We start from the raw sequence: 15,524 nt of genomic DNA, 5'->3' as shown, positions 1-15,524 counted from the left end.
TTCCAGTTGAGCTATTTCAAATCCTGAAAGAGGATGCTGTGAAAGTGCTGCAGTCAAAATGCCAGCAAATTTGGAAAACTCAGCAGTGGCCACAGGACTGGAAAAGGTCAGTTTTCATTCCAATTCCAAAGAAAGGCAATGCCAAAGAATGTTCAAACTACTGCACAATTGCACTCATCTCACAGGCTAGCAAAGTAATGCTCAAAATTCTCCAAGCCAGGCTTCAACAGTACGTGAACCGTGAACTTTCAGATGTTCAAGCTGGATTTAGAAAAGGCAGAGGAACCGGAGATCAAATTGCCAACATCTACTGGATCATCGAAAAAGCAAGAGAGTTCCAGAAAAACATCTGCTTTATTGACTATGCCAAAGCCTTTGACTGTGTGGGTCACAACAAACTATGGAAAATTCTTAAAGCAGCAGTATAACCTAATACAGATCCACAGTCCCTTATCTGAAACCCTTGGGGCCAAGTGTATCTTGGAATTCAAAATTTGGGGATTTTAGAAAGGTAACACATAATCTGTGTTGTACGTTATACAGCACCCAGCAGAGTCAAGGGAACATCCAGAAATCAATCGCTTCAGTATCTCCTTAGTGCAACTTATGAGTAGTAATGCTTAGTGGGATAAATAAAGCCTATAAATAGTTTCCTGGCAGTTCAGACAAGTCTTAATTGCCAAATTGAGCTTGGGCCAAACTTAGGGAAAAAAATTTTTTTTCCCATCTTCAGAGCTTTTAGGACTTCAGAAATGCTGATAAAGGATTAAGGGTGGTAGTTAAGAGCATGGCCTACATGCATCAGAAAAGACTGGAACATGTCTCTGTACATATATACCACGCTTATAAATATACATATATATGTATTTATTTAGACGCACACATACCCATGGGAAAGTCTGAAAAGCATACACTGAAGGTCAATAGTAGTTATTTCTCAATGGTAATTTTTTTTTTCTTTTTGCTTATAGGTACTTTCAAAGTTAGATAAAATAAGAAGTATTTTTTTGGTATACACACACACACACACACACACACACACACACACACACGGGCTTCCCTTGAATCCATCCGCAATGCGGGAGACCTGGGTTCAATCCCTGGGTTGGAAAGATCCTCTGGAGAAGGGAAAGGCTACCCACTCCAGTACTCTGGCCTGGAGAATCCCATGGACTGTACACCATGGGGTTGTAAAGGGTCAGACACGACTGAGGGACTGACTTTCACTTCACTTCATACTATAAATATATAAGTACTATATATATACATCGGGGAGTACGAAATGGCTACCCACTCCAGTATTCTTGCCTGGAAGGTCCCACAGACAGAGGAACCTGGCAGGATACAGTCCATAGGGTTGCAAAGAATTGGACACAGCTGAGTACACACACACAAACATGTTCAGTTCAGTTGCTCAGCCGTGTCTGACTCTCTGTGACCCCATGGACTGTATGTAGCCCGCCAGGCTCCTCTGTCTGTGGGATTTTGCAGGCATGAATACTGGACTGGGTTGCCACTTCCTTCTCCAGGGGATCATCCCCACCTAGGGATCAAACCCACATCTCTTACCTCACCTGCGTTAGTCAACAGGCTCTTTACCACTAGCGCCACCCGGGAAGTATGTACGTACATCAGCACAGGTCAGTTCAGTCGCTCAGTCGTGTTCGACTCTTTGCAACCCCATGGACTGCAGTGCGCCAGGCTTTCCTGTACGTCACCAACTCCTGGAGCTTGCTCAAACTCATGTCTGAGTCGGTGATGCCACCCAGCTATCTCATGCTCTGTCATCCCCTTCTCCTCCTGCCTTCAATCTTTCCCAGCAACAGGGTCTTTTCCAATGAGTCAGTTCTTTGCATCAGGTAGCCAGTGATTGATTTCTGTATTGGAGCTTCAGCTTCAGCATCAGTCCTTCCAATGAATATTAAGGACTGATTTCCCTTAGGATAGACTGGTTGGATCTCCTTGCAGTCCAACAGACTCTCAAGAGTCTTCTCCAATACCACAGTTCAAAAGCATCAATTTTTCAGTGCTCACCTTTCTTTATTGTCCAACTCTCACATTCATACATGACTGCTGGAAAAACCATAGCTTTGACTAGACAGCTTTGTCGGCAAAGTAATGTCTCTGCTTTTTAATATGCTGTCTAGGCTTTTCTTGCAAGGAGCAAGCATCTTTTAATTTCATGGCTGCAGTTACAATCTGCAGTGATTTTGGAGCCCAAAAAAAAAATAACGTCTCTCATTGTTTCCCTTGTTTCCCCATCTAGGATGGGACCGGATACCATGATCTTAGTTTTTTGAAAGTTGAGTTTTAAGCCAGCTTTTTCACTCTCCTCTTTCGCTTTCATCAAGAGGCTCTTCAGTTCCTCTTCGCTTTCTGCCATAAGGGTGGTGTCATCTGTATATCTGAGGTTACTAATATTTCTCCTGGCAATTTTGATTCTAGCTTGTGCTTCATCCACCCTGGCATTTCACACGATGTACTCTGCATATAAGTTAAATAAGCAGGGTAACGATATACAAGCTTGATGAACTCCTTTCCTGATTTGGAACCAGTTCATTGTTCCATGTCTGGTTCGAACTGTTGCTTCTTGACCTGCATACAGATGTCTCAGGAGGCAGGTAAGGTGGTCTGGTATTCCCATCTCTTTAAGAATTTTCCACAGTTTGTTGCGATCCACACAGTCAAAGGTTTTGGCCTTTGTACATAGCATGTACATATATGTACAAAGCACTATATATATATATATATATATGTACATACACACACACACACACACATAAAGAGAGAGAGGCTTTGGAGTCAGACTTGGTTCCATTTCTGGCCCTGCTACTTACTAGCTCTATGACCTTGAAGAAGTTATCTCACTTCTCTAAGCTTCTGCTTCCTAAACTGAACAAAGATAACAGTATCTGCCTATGACTGCTTCCTATGGTTAATCGAAGCTACCCCTCACTGCATGACCAGAGGGGCTCTAGAAGTCAAACCAGCAAATTCAAATCAAAATTCAAGTACTCTATTTCTTTTGAGAATTGCCCAAAAGGCAGCTACAATATTTCTTATTTCAATTGCTCCTCTTGCCCTGGTTTCCCCCTGCATGTCCCCCAGTTTTTCACAGGTTTTCCCAAGATCCAGACCAGTGCAATCCAACAGATGATGGAAATGCTCTATAACTGCACCGCCCAAAAGAGTAGCTACTAGCTACACTTGAACAGTTAAAATGAGAAACTGAACTGTTAATTTTAAATCCCTAAATTTAAATAGCCACATGTGACTAGGGACTACCACATTGGCCACTTCAGTTCTAGATCTGGCTCTTCTCTTCTCCGAGAATCATTGGCCATCACAGTCAGTTCCAAACAGAGCTACCCAGCTGTGCCTGGCAACAGGCCCTCTGCTGCTCACGTCTCCGCACACTGGTGGGTCCCAGGTAAAGCTGAGCTTTGACTTCTGGACTTCCGCTGGGCTCTCCCTTCTGTCACAGCCCCATCATTTCCCCTTCAGCCTGGTTTGCCAACCCGCCCTTCGCTCACCACTCTCCTTGGGCCACCAGGGCTGGTCAGCCACCCGCCTCTTCATTCTCACCGCTGCCTTCCTCCAGGCCTCCTCCCCTCACCTGTTACATCAAAAGCCTCCCAACGAGAGAGCTTCCTGCTTCTCCTGACGCGATCTGCCAGTTTTATCTCTGGACTTGGCCAGGTTAAAATCTGATTTCATCTCTCCCTGCTCTAAAACTTCCAGTATTACACCACTGCCTGCAGGTGAAGGTCCAAAGCTGGTTGCACTGGCACAGGAGAGGCCCTTTGCAAACTGGTCCTGCGCTCTCTCCCCATCTGCCACCTGGAGACAGCCGATTTAATAAACAGACAGGTTCCCCGTGCACGTCGCCCTCACTCTGACTTCTGGACCCCTCTCCTCAAAGTCCAGCCTCAACTCCTCCACCACCAAGCTCTCCACGACCACACTGGCCCTCGGCAGTCATTTCTCTCAATTCTGAAGGCCTTCCAGTCTGTATGACTTGTCTAGCATTTTAAGGGTCATTTGAGTGTTTCTGGAAAAGCCATGGGGCTTTGGAATAAAATGACCTGGCCATTTTACCGGCTGCATCCATAACCTCACAGGAAACCTCAAGCAAACTACTTCATTTGTTTCCTCATTTGTAAAATGATGATAACACCACTACACTTGGAGAGAGGCCAAAAGAATAAACAAATGAAATTCTAAACAGGTCAAGAACCTCGCACCATGCCAGGTACACAGCACATACGCAGGGATGGTTAGTTCTCTTCCCTCTGCCTTGCCGCTCCTCATCCCCCTCGGCCTTGACAATGACGATGCTCATTTACCGAGTCCCCTCTAATATGAGTAGCTAGGCTTGCACTACATGCTTCATGTGTTATTTCTGATTATTGGCCTCATTTTACAAATAAGGATACTGAGGTCCAGAAAGGGAGCAGACATGCCCAGCGACACAGAGCTAGCCCAGGAAACAGCACCGTTGACATTAACAGTCAGAACTCCACAGCCTCCCTTTTGCCAACATGAGCACAACATCTTCAATGAAACTATGAACTCTTAGGAGTAAGTACTACATGGAGAGAAGGATTAAGTCGGTCTGGATAACAAAGCAAAAGTACCACCCTGGTCTGCACAGGCTGTGTGTGTGTATGGCTGTCACTAGTGGGTGACAATCATATCCTGCCCCTTTCTGAGCATCTACTAGATAAGTCTAGGAGGTGGTGTCCCTATCTCCTCAGTCACCGGCCCTGGCATTCCATTTCCAGCACACTTGAAGACCCTGCAAAACCATGTGAGCAAATTACTCGGCAGTTCCCATAGGCAGGATTAACGCTTCTTGATGCTGGGTACACACCACCAGGGGGCCGTCCCACGGCCTCTCTGAGTCTAAGACAAGGCAACACACACTAGCAAGAGATTCATTCACTTTACAAGGAATCAGAGCCATCCCGACCTAATTACCCAGACCCAAAGTCAGACTGTGTTAACAATGACAATGATAGTAATATCACCATGAATAATATTAATCGCAAATACTTAAGGCTTACTGCATGTCAGGCATGGTTTTAACCTCCGTATGTATACTTAATCTTCACAACTCCTCCATGAGGTAGATGGCATTATTATCTCCACTGTACAGACTGAGATAAACACAGAGAGGGTAAGTAACCTGCCCAAGAACATACAGCTAATAAACAGTACAGCCAGGATTCAAACCCAGGGAATATGGGTCAAGAGTCTGTGCAGTTAATCAAAAACTATTCTATCAGAAAAGGTGACATGCAGAAAGCATTTCTGGCAGAGGAAATAATTCCAGTGCAGAGACATGGCATCATGATATGCTCAGAAATAAGTCATAACAAGTAGTATAAATAAGTAGACATGCAAGGTTTTGTTTGAGAAGCATCACGGGATACAAAAGAAGAGTGTTAGGGTTAGGGCTCAAGCATTAGATTCAAACAGATGACCTGAATTCTATTCTCACAGTCACTTACCCTCTCTGAGCCTTAGTCTCTCCATGTGAAAAATGGACATCCTCTTACAGAACTTTTCTGTGCACTGGGTAAGGCCCATAGTGTTTACTAAATGTTAACTGCCAGTGATAATAACAGTTATAATAGTAATCGATTTTTATGTATAACTATAATTTTATTGTTTTAATTTATTAGGAATAGGTTTTTATTATATGTATTAAGGCCAAACTGTAAGACTTTGAATGCCATGTGGAGTTTGGATTTGACTCTTATGACCAAAGGGAACGAAATACATAGCACACACAGGGCAGAGAACTCTTGAGAGAAACCCATAGCCCAGGGCACCCAGCATTATCCTATTCCAACATGGCAACCAACCCAAACAGTTCTGTTACTTTTTTGAAAATCAAATAGCCATGCTTCTTAGTCCTTTCCTTCCTTTCTGTCTTCCTTCCTTTAAAAAAAAAAAAAACATTTCCCACTATCTCATGGCTTTAGAAAAAAGCACCAGACTTTAACAATTCACGTAAGCAGAGGCATCTCTAAAAACACATCCCAGGCCCCACAAACCTGTAAGCCCTGGTCTCAAAATCCAATTTGCCCCCTGTGCAAATCCAACTTGAGCTCTTGTTGTTGTTTAGTCACTCAGTTGTGTCCGACTCTTTGAGGCCCCATGGACTGTAGCCCACCAGGCTCCTCCGTCCATGAGATTTCCCAGGCAAGAATACTGCAGTGAGTTGCCTTCTCCTTCTCCAGGGGATCTTCCTGATCCAGGCATAGAACCTGCATCTCCTACACTGGCAGGTGGATTCTTTACCCCTGAGTCACCAGGGAAGCCCCCAATTTAGGTTAGCAAGGACTAAATAAACATCACTAGCTTAGCTTCTGAGCAAAGACTACAACCGTGCAATTACTTTTCAGCCACAGGTTATAATGGTCACAGGCTACTGGAGAGATGACTTGACTTTTTCCTCCAGGCTCTCTCTTTGCTGGCCTTCTGTGAACTGTCTGTGGTCTGGTGATAAAACCGAAAGAGAAGTGGGCAAAAGCAAACCAGGAAGGGGTTGAGGGGTGGAAAGAAGTGCAGAACCCGCTTAAAGAGGAAGGGGGCAGGCATCCTTCAGGCAACAAAGCACTGGAGCTGGAACGGTTCAGGTCTCAAAGACAACAGACATTTTTTGAGCACCTACTGATATACAAGGCATTGGGCTGGCATTCGGGGAGGAGACAGGATGCAAAATGCTAAGAGTAGCACGTTCGAGCTTGTACAAATGCAGATGAATGAACAGCCAACGAAGATGAAAAAACACAGAAATAATAAGCAATCAGGTCTGAAGTAAGAGGAAATGAAGGTGAGTTGGGGACGATAAGGCTCAACAGAGGGGCTGAGGCCAGGCCTGCAGGACTTAGGTGTCCCACTAAAGAATCTGAACTTTATTCTGCAGGCTACAGGGAGTGATGCAGCATTCAAGTTCACAAACAAAACAGCAGGGCGTGATAAAAGTTACCCTCTTCAGCAATACGTGAACCGTGAAATTCCAGATGTTCAAGCTGGTTTTAGAAAAGGCAGAGGAACCAGAGATCAAATTGCCAACATCTGCTGGATCATTGAAAACGCAAGAGAGTTCCAGAAAAACATCTATTTCTGCTTTATTGACTATGCCAAAGCCTTTGACTGTGTGGATCACAATAAACTGTGGAAAATTCTGAAAGAGATGGGAATACCAGACCACCTGACCTGCCTCTTAAGAAATTTGTATGCAGGTCAGGAAGCAACAGTTAGAACTGGACATGGAACAACAGACTGGTTCCAAATAGGAAAAGGAGTACGTCAAAGCTGTATACTGTCACCCTGCTTATTTAACTTCTATGTAGAGTACATCATGAGAAATGCTGGGCTGGAAGAAGCACAAGCTGGAATCAAGATTGCTGGGAGAAATATCAATAACCTCAGCTATGCAGATGACACCACCCTTATGGAAGAAAGTGAAGAGGAACTAAAAAACCTCTTGATGAAAGTGAAAGAGGAGAGTGAAAAAGTTGGCTTAAAGCTCAACATTCAGAAAAGGAAGATCACGGCATCTGGTCCCACCACTTCATGGGAAACAGATGGGGAAACAGTGTCAGACTTTATTTTTGGGGGCTCCAAAATCACTGCAGATGGTGACTGCAGCCATGAAATTAAAAGACGCTTACTCCTTAGAAGGAAAGTTATGACCAACCTAGATAGCATATTCAAAAGCAGAGACATTACTTTGCCAACAAAGGTCTGTCTAGTCAAGGCTATGGTTTTTCCAGAAGTCATGCATGGATGTGAGAGTTGGACTGTGAAGAAAGCTGAGTGCCGAAGAATTGATGCTTTTGAACTGTGGTGTTGGAGAAGACTCTTGAGAGTCCCTTGGACTGCAAGGAGATCCAACCAGTCCATTCTGAAGGAGATCAGCCCTGGGATTTCTTTGGAAGGAATGATGCTAAAGCTGAAACTCCAGTACTTTGGCCACCTCATGCGAAGAGTTGACTCATTGGAAAAGACTCTGATGCTGGGAGGGATTGGGGGCAGGAGGAGAAGGGGACGACAGAGGATGAGATGGCTGGATGGCATCACTGACTTGATGGACGTGAGTCTGAGTGAACTCCAGGAGTTGGTGATGGACGGGGAGGCCTGATGTGCTGTGATTCACGGGGTCACAAAGAGTCGGACATGACTGAGCGACTGAACTGAACTGAACTGAACTGAGGGCAAGCCCCAGGGGAGGAGGAGACCTAGGGGAAGACTTGTAGAGACAGCACTGCACTAGTTCAAGTGAGAGGATACCAACGCGTGAACTACAGGGACTTAATCTCTTTAATTTTCAAAAGATTTTTAAATTGCAGGGAAAAAATGGACCAAATGTGGTTATTAGACATGGGGAGGGAAGAGTCAAGGATGACTGAGGTTTTTAGTGATTGTATTGACAGAAAAGAAACTGGAGGAAGGAAAGGAGTAAAGAAGAGAATGAATATGGAACTTGGAACAAGCCAGCCTAGGAAAGGCCCTGAGGAGTGCAGCCAGTTTCTAAGCTCTTGGAGGTGGGCATCTGCAAATCCTAAACGGGTTTCCCAGAGGAAGCACCCCCCCGCCCCCCCGCCAAATTTGAATTTCTTCAGTCCTATGAGACCTTCTAGGAGGCAAACTTTCACTCCTATCTTACAGAGGGACGAGAGGAAAGTCAGAGGTATGTCCAATGTGATACTAACATGCAGTAGGAAAAATAAAAATTAAAGTAGGCCACATAGACATACACTTTGCTCAAATCTCAGCCTTCATTTTGGAGCTTTAGTTCACATTTGCACCACTGGTAAAATCTACAAGTTTGTTACAGTAGATTTGAAGCAGCAAACAAAACAAGCAAGCTAGTGAGCGTCTATGTTTCCAGACTGTCTTTCCTCTAGTAAATATTGATGCCTCCCTCTTCCTGAACCTTCTGTCCCTGAGGACTTTCCTGTGCAAAGCACCCCTTCTAAGGGAATGTTTGTGGGTCATCTGCTTGCTCCATGCTCCCACTGTAAAATTCCACAACAACCTGTTTCCTGAAGGAGAGAAAAGTCTTCAGGGGGTTCTCCTGTTCAAGAAACAAACACAAGGAAATGGAGAAGGGAACAACACAAGAAGGAAGAAAAAGGAACACAGTTCTCTTTTGTTTAAAGAAACAAAGTGAGCCCAATTAATTTGCTTAGGAGCCAGCAGAGCTTCCCACAAAGGTGGAGATGATGGGCAAGAGTTCTACGTGTAAGATAAACATCTAGGAAAATTCATTTTCTGTGCTAAAAGGGTATGTCAGTCACACAGATTTTATTTATTAAGAGGAGGAGGAGCAGGGCGACTGACTGACCCCAGGGGCTGTTTTTCCAACATTCTCACTGGCTTCTACCCTAGTAATCTAGGTTACCCTTTATGCTACCCTGAGTTATAAATAGCATTCATTTCCTTTCTCAGGCCACACAGACTTCAATGCTTTATTTCCTGGGTCCAGGGGAAAAAATACCCATAGCATATCTCATTCTGAATTTGAGTTACTACAAAGCCATCTCGTTTTGAATCAACCATGGAATCAGAAAACCACTTCAGAACTCTGCAATGAGTCTGTTGTTACCATTTCATTAAATTAGCCCAGAACAACCCCAATGGGACTTCTGAGTGGCTGCTTCCTCTCAAGCCCATAGCTCAGAGTCCTCCAGAACACAGCTCCAGGTCTTTGAGTGTGTGTAGGATGAGGCAGGTGAATATTTTACACAATGACAGGGTGAGCACTGAGTCAGAGGCAGATTCCCCAAGGGGTTTTCTTGATAAAAGCATCTTCAGTTGGCTAAACAGAAACAGGAAGGTATTTCTCTTTATTTCTTTTTAAGAAAAAAAAAAAAAAAAAGCTACACCACAGAGCAGTTAACTAAGTGAAGAAGCAGAAAGATCCCCTACTTACAACAGCTACTTGTCTGGGACCCATGCAAGGTCTTGGCACCTGAAGAAGCCAAGAGAATCAGATGAACAGGCTGTCACTCAACAAGAAGGCTTATATCTCACTTCCACATCATAACTTAGCTCAAAGATCCTGGTTTGAACCTGAGAACACTGACCCCAAACGAAAACTAGCAGCATTTCACTTTTCTGCAACCTCTACCAAGTTTAGCCTGACACTCCTGAATGCAGGAAAGACAAATCCAAGGGGAAAAAAATGGACATTTTGGAGAGATGCAGCCAAGTGAGATGTTTCCTTTCTCTACCAAAACAAAGGCAGAGAGTGAAAATCAGATTCACTTTGCCCCCCAAATAGCCAGACCTTGACTAGCCCCACAAGGTCCCCCTCCTGCTGAACCGACCCCACACTCACTCACCTCTGTGAATCATCAGATCCCTCTGACACTGTCAGCTCCCTGGAGAAGCCCTGTTTCTCCTGATGCATATCACACACAGCATTTTAAAGCAATGCTCGGGTTGGTTCCCGAAGCCATCAGGAAGTGGGTATTTTGATTACACGCATATTGGAAGCACCAAATTCCCTATCTGTTTCCCGCTGAGTCTGGACTGTCTGGGACATTCAGAGGCGGCCCCAAGGGTTCCCCCTACTTGTTGTAGATGACAGGACTCTCCTCTGAGACCTCTGAGACCAAAGAACTCTGCAAACACGCTACCCAAACAGAACTAGAGGTCCGCGGCCATTTCTTACCAATTGTAACATGAGCAACTTACCATTTAATAGTGTAATCCCATTTATTGTAGGGATTATGACAGGGACAAATAATTTCAGATTAAAAATGAAACCAGCACCTTGACAGTAACTCTTCACCAGCATGCAGCTAGTTTGGGATTTTTGAAAGATCACAAAAGAGTCTGAGATCCGTTTGCATTCACGACCCCACAGCAGATAACTGCTTCAGAGCCATCCCGACTCCTCACAGAAGACCTCCCTCCATTCAAGAGATGAAGCGCTTCAACAGGATCCGGCGTGCTGGCCGAAAAGACAGAACCCACCTCTTTCTGCTGCCATCGGGCCTGTCTTCTGTCTGGATGCTGGCAGCCTCTTTCCAAGGGGCCAGGGAAGGATATGTTCTTAATCTTAAATTCTCACCTGTCCCAGTACCAGAGCCCAGAATGTCATGGAAACTGATGCAAAAGCTGTCTCAAGATCAGCACTTCATAACTGAGATAAGCCCATGAGACGCAAACTACCAGCACCATAGGGTGCTGTGACCGCGTCTTGCGGCGGCTGCAAAGAAGGTAAAGAACGAGCGCGGAGGAAGTCCTCTGCTCGCTTCGTTTCCTTTCATTTTACAAACTTGTGCAATGTGTTATTCCCCCCCGCCCCTCACAGTTTCCAAGCCTGGTGAGAGCAAGTGGAGTGCCGGCCCACGCTTACACAGGCACTTGACAGTTCTCTAGCAAGTGGCTGAGAAATGGGACACAAGTGGGTACTCACGGTCATGCCAAAGCTTGGACGTAACAGGAGCTGCACGGGCACACCCAGGAATAAAACATACCAGGGAGCCCCGGACAGAAAATCCAGGAGCTGAACAAAAAATACCTCCTCCCAAAGCACCAGACTGACCCAAATTTCAGCCGGGGGCCTCTCACTCTCCAAAAGACAATCTCCTGCTCAACAATCGGCCTTTTGTGCTGCACAGCCTTATCCAGCAAGGGCTGGGTGGGAAAAAAAAAAACTAGTCTCTTTTACCTGTAACCTCACCGTGGCCTCCAGGCCCAAGGTGGACAGGGCTCTCCTGGACTCCCGGTCTGCGCAGAGTCCAATCTCTCAGAGGGGCTGAGGACCGACAGGAGAGCCAGGCAGCCCCAGTACACACACCAGTCCTCACCCAAAGGAACGCTGTGTGATAGGGAGTGCATCCCCAACACAAGTCAGACTCGAACGTCAGGATGGAGAAACTGAAGCTCAGAGAGGGGCAGCCACCTGCCCCGGGTCACACAGCGAAGCAAGAACAGAGCTTTACTACAATCACAATCCCGACCTCGGGATTCCTGAATACCCCCACTGGCCCGCGCCTGCCCTCATCACGGAAGGCTGAGAACTAACATCCCCAGAGCCCTTCGGACCCAATGTCCCCGCCTCCGTGGGCCAGGACCTTGGTCTTCGCCCCAGGCGTTCGTCGGACAACCCCGCAGACCCCGCCCGCCCGAGGGCCAAGCCCGCCACCACCCCCGGCTCAAAGCCCCAGCCCAGCTTCTCACCTCCCGCCAGACCTGCAGAGTCGCGCTCCCGAGAGCCTGCGGCGGCGGACATTTCCCTGCCAGCTTCCTCAAGCTCTTCATCTCGCTGCCCGAGCCGCTCCGCCCCAGCTCCGCCCCCCCGAGGGTCCCGCCCCCGCGTGCCACCCTCGCCAATCGAAGGCCAGCCTGCTTAGTAGCCCCGCCCCAAAACAGAACGGGGCCCGTCCCTGAGGCGAGGTCTCCTCCAATCACTTTCTCGCCTTCCAAGACCGATACCTGCCTCCGCCAATTCTGGCACGCCCCGGCCAGGTGCCTGGGGCCGAATTCCAGCTTTGAGGCGTGGGCGGCTCGGGCTCTGGCTCAGGGCACCTGTATGGAGACAGCCACCGGAACTCAGGATCTGGGGTCGCTGGGTCGAAGCCTGTAGAAGGAAAAAGGAGGGACTACTGAGCCACGGGCTTGAAGAGCCGGTTCCCCTCGGCACGGTTGGCCGTCCGTGAGCAAATCGATCAGCCTCTCGGGGAGGCTCCAAGTCTGTTTCCCTCTCGCACAGGGTGCACCTGAAACTCAAATACAATAATAAATATGAAAACAAAATGCTGTACCAAGATAGACCAGCACCACCTCCTCCCACCTGGTGGTAATTATGTGCCTAGGTCTGTGCTTCACAAGTATATTACGTCCCTAATTCTCACAACTAATTTAAGGAGGAAGGAAACTGTTATTCCGTGGCAATGATTATCCCATGGCAACTCAGCTCAGGTGTAGTCTAAGGTGGAAGAGTGAGTGGCAGAGTGGGAATTCAAATAGATGTTAGTGCTAGAGAGCCGGTTGGAGGCTTTAACTACCCATGATCTCCATCAGCAATTCTCAGGCCTCTCCAAAAAACACACTCTGTAAGTAAAAGCAGTGTGCTTGCTATGAAATACACCTTCAAGAGAAGCTCCATGGTTCCCTCTTAACCAGATTGCCATTCCTCTCTCCCAGAAATTCTTGAGTCCTCTCTGCCTCTCTCACTCAAACCCAGGTATGCCTGACTCCCAAACACTTGCTGTTTCCTATGCTATCTTCCCTGTCCCCCTTGTAGAACTGCATGACCCTGACCAAACTGAATTGGATTTGTAAAAACATCATAAATGAAAAGACTTGGGTTGCAGGACTGATTATGGCACTGCCAGACATGGCTTTTAAATTATTTTCAGCATTTACATGTTATTAACCCATATTGCACCTCATCTTAGCAGCAGCAGCAGCAGCAGCACCTCATCTGATCCTCACAAAACCCTTGGAGTAGTAAGTAAGGCGAGTTCATATTTCCACTGTACAAATAATAAAGCCAAGGCTTGGGAATTCCCTGGTGGTCCAGTGTTCAGGACGCTGCACTTTCACTGCATGGGTTCAATCCCCGGTAGGGGAACTAAGATTACACAAGCCACTCAGTGCAGCCAAAAACAAAACACACACACTCACACACAACAATAAAGCCAAGGCTCAAAGAGATTAAATATATTGTTCACAACTAGGAAGTGGCAGAGCTGGGATCTGAACAAAATCTCTGGACTCCATGGAATTTGCAGGTATAGCTTGGGCTTCCAAACCTGGTCGTATTACTTCAACTGATGAATGACTTCTGGTAAGGCACCGTGTGTCAGTGTACTCTATCATGGATAAAACAGATACTTATACTTAAGTATTGCTCACAAGACTCAACAGAAGAACATGGTGGTTGTATGTTGTCTGACTATTTAGAAAAATGTATGGCACACAGTAGGTACTCAGTTCATGTTGGCTAATTCTTTTCTCTAACTGCAATCTCCTGACCAAGGCACTTCCATTCCCTGACCTTCTGTGCTGCACATTATTCACCAAGGGCTGAGTGGGAAAAATCTAGTTACTTTCACCTATAACCTCTTCTTGGACTCTGGTCCCTTTATCTATAAAATGTAAGGGTTGGGCAGATGGATTCCCAAGAGCCTGTTGGCTCTGAGAGTCCCCTCTCACCCAATTCCTTTCTGAGGAAGTCCATCATGACAGCTACTCAGAGAACTTGAGTTCGTATAGTTTCCTTGCTGGTTACCTCACATGTAGACCCCAGGAGTAGGGAAAAGGAGTAAGCCTAAGAGAGGAAAATCGACTCTTCTCTCTCTTTCATTCTCACAGATAGACATCAAGTTCTGTTCTTCCATTCAACAAATATTTATTGAGTGCCTACCAGGTGGTGCTAATGGTAAAGAGTCCATCTTCCAGTGCAGGAGACAAAGAGACTCGGGTTTGATCCCTGAGTTAGGAAAATCCCCTGGAGCAGGAAATGGCAACCCTCTCTAGTATTCTTGCCTCGAAAATTTCATGGACAGAGGAGCCTGGCCTGCTACAATCATGGGGGCCGCACAGAGTTGGACACAACAAAGCACAGGCACACAGCTAGGCACTGTTGTAACCACAGAGGGTTAAGTTGTGAACATAACCCAAACTCACTGTTCCCATGGCACCTTCGTTCTCATCAGTTTGGTCTCTCCAGTCCATCCTCTCCTCCCCATCCCCATGATGCCCCCTGGTCCAAGTCTCATTTTTTATGCCTGAATCACTACAAATACATCCCCACTGATCTCCCTGTTTGATGTTCCCCCCTTCTGCACCAGTTGCCAGAGGAATTTTCCTAACATGTAAATCCTGCTTTGTCATTCCTCATTTTAAAACTCCATCAGCTGTCCACAGGCTATAGAAAAGTCCAAGCTCTTTGTTGCTTATTTAAGGCCCTTCACGTACTATCTCTGTGGGCCTCTTCTGGCTCAGCTCACTCCACAGCTTCCTCCCACCGCAACTTCAGTCCCACCCAGTGACTTGCTCTTAACTCCAAATGTCTCTTTTCGTCCTTGTTGCCTGCTTGGTAAAAACCTCACTTGTCCTTCAAGTCTCCGTTTAAACATCACCTCCTACATGAAATCTTCCCTGAGCAGTTTAGATGGAATGGGTTGGCATGAGTTTAGGATGCATTAGAGCGAAACTCAAGAGGTCAGGCTCTGGAGGAGATTCTCTAATCCAGTCTAATGCTGCCTCTATTGTTTATGCTGCTGCTAAGCTGCTGCTAAGTCGCTTCAGTCGTGTCCGACTCTGTGCGACCCCATAGATGGCCTCCTACCAGGCTCCTGTGTCCCTGGGATTCTCCAGGCAAGAACACTGGAGTGGGTTGCCATTTCCTTCTCCAATGCATGAAAGTGAAAAGTGAAAGTGAAGTCACTCAGTCGTGTCCGACTCTTAGCGACCTCATGGACTGCAGCCTACCAGGCTCCTCCGTCTACTGTTTATACCAGCTATGTATTCGGACAAGGCAC

At 46.4% G+C, this 15,524-nt stretch overlaps 1 protein-coding gene across 5 annotated transcripts in view; it reads right to left on the bottom strand.

Annotated features, from left to right (window-relative positions):
* Positions 1 to 15,524, bottom strand: part of INPP5B (inositol polyphosphate-5-phosphatase B) — a 54,747-nt gene that overhangs the window by 32,472 nt on the left and 6,751 nt on the right. For 2 of the 5 annotated variants that reach the window (XM_070368390.1, XM_070368389.1), the window contains one exon: positions 12,473 to 12,613. In XM_070368390.1, the coding sequence (XP_070224491.1) occupies positions 12,473 to 12,613 (141 nt within the window). Of the gene's footprint in view, positions 1 to 10,364; positions 10,387 to 11,001; positions 11,026 to 12,213; positions 12,342 to 12,472; positions 12,614 to 15,524 lie in introns of those variants that run through there. The other 3 variants (XM_070368391.1, XM_070368392.1, XM_070368393.1) reach the window with 3 other exon arrangements.

The sequence above is a fragment of the Bos mutus genome, chromosome 3 (genome assembly GCF_027580195.1).
Source record: "Bos mutus isolate GX-2022 chromosome 3, NWIPB_WYAK_1.1, whole genome shotgun sequence".
Taxonomy (NCBI): domain Eukaryota; kingdom Metazoa; phylum Chordata; class Mammalia; order Artiodactyla; family Bovidae; genus Bos; species Bos mutus.
Note: the sequence above shows the minus strand (reverse complement) of the source record. Positions and strands in the feature narration are given on the sequence as shown.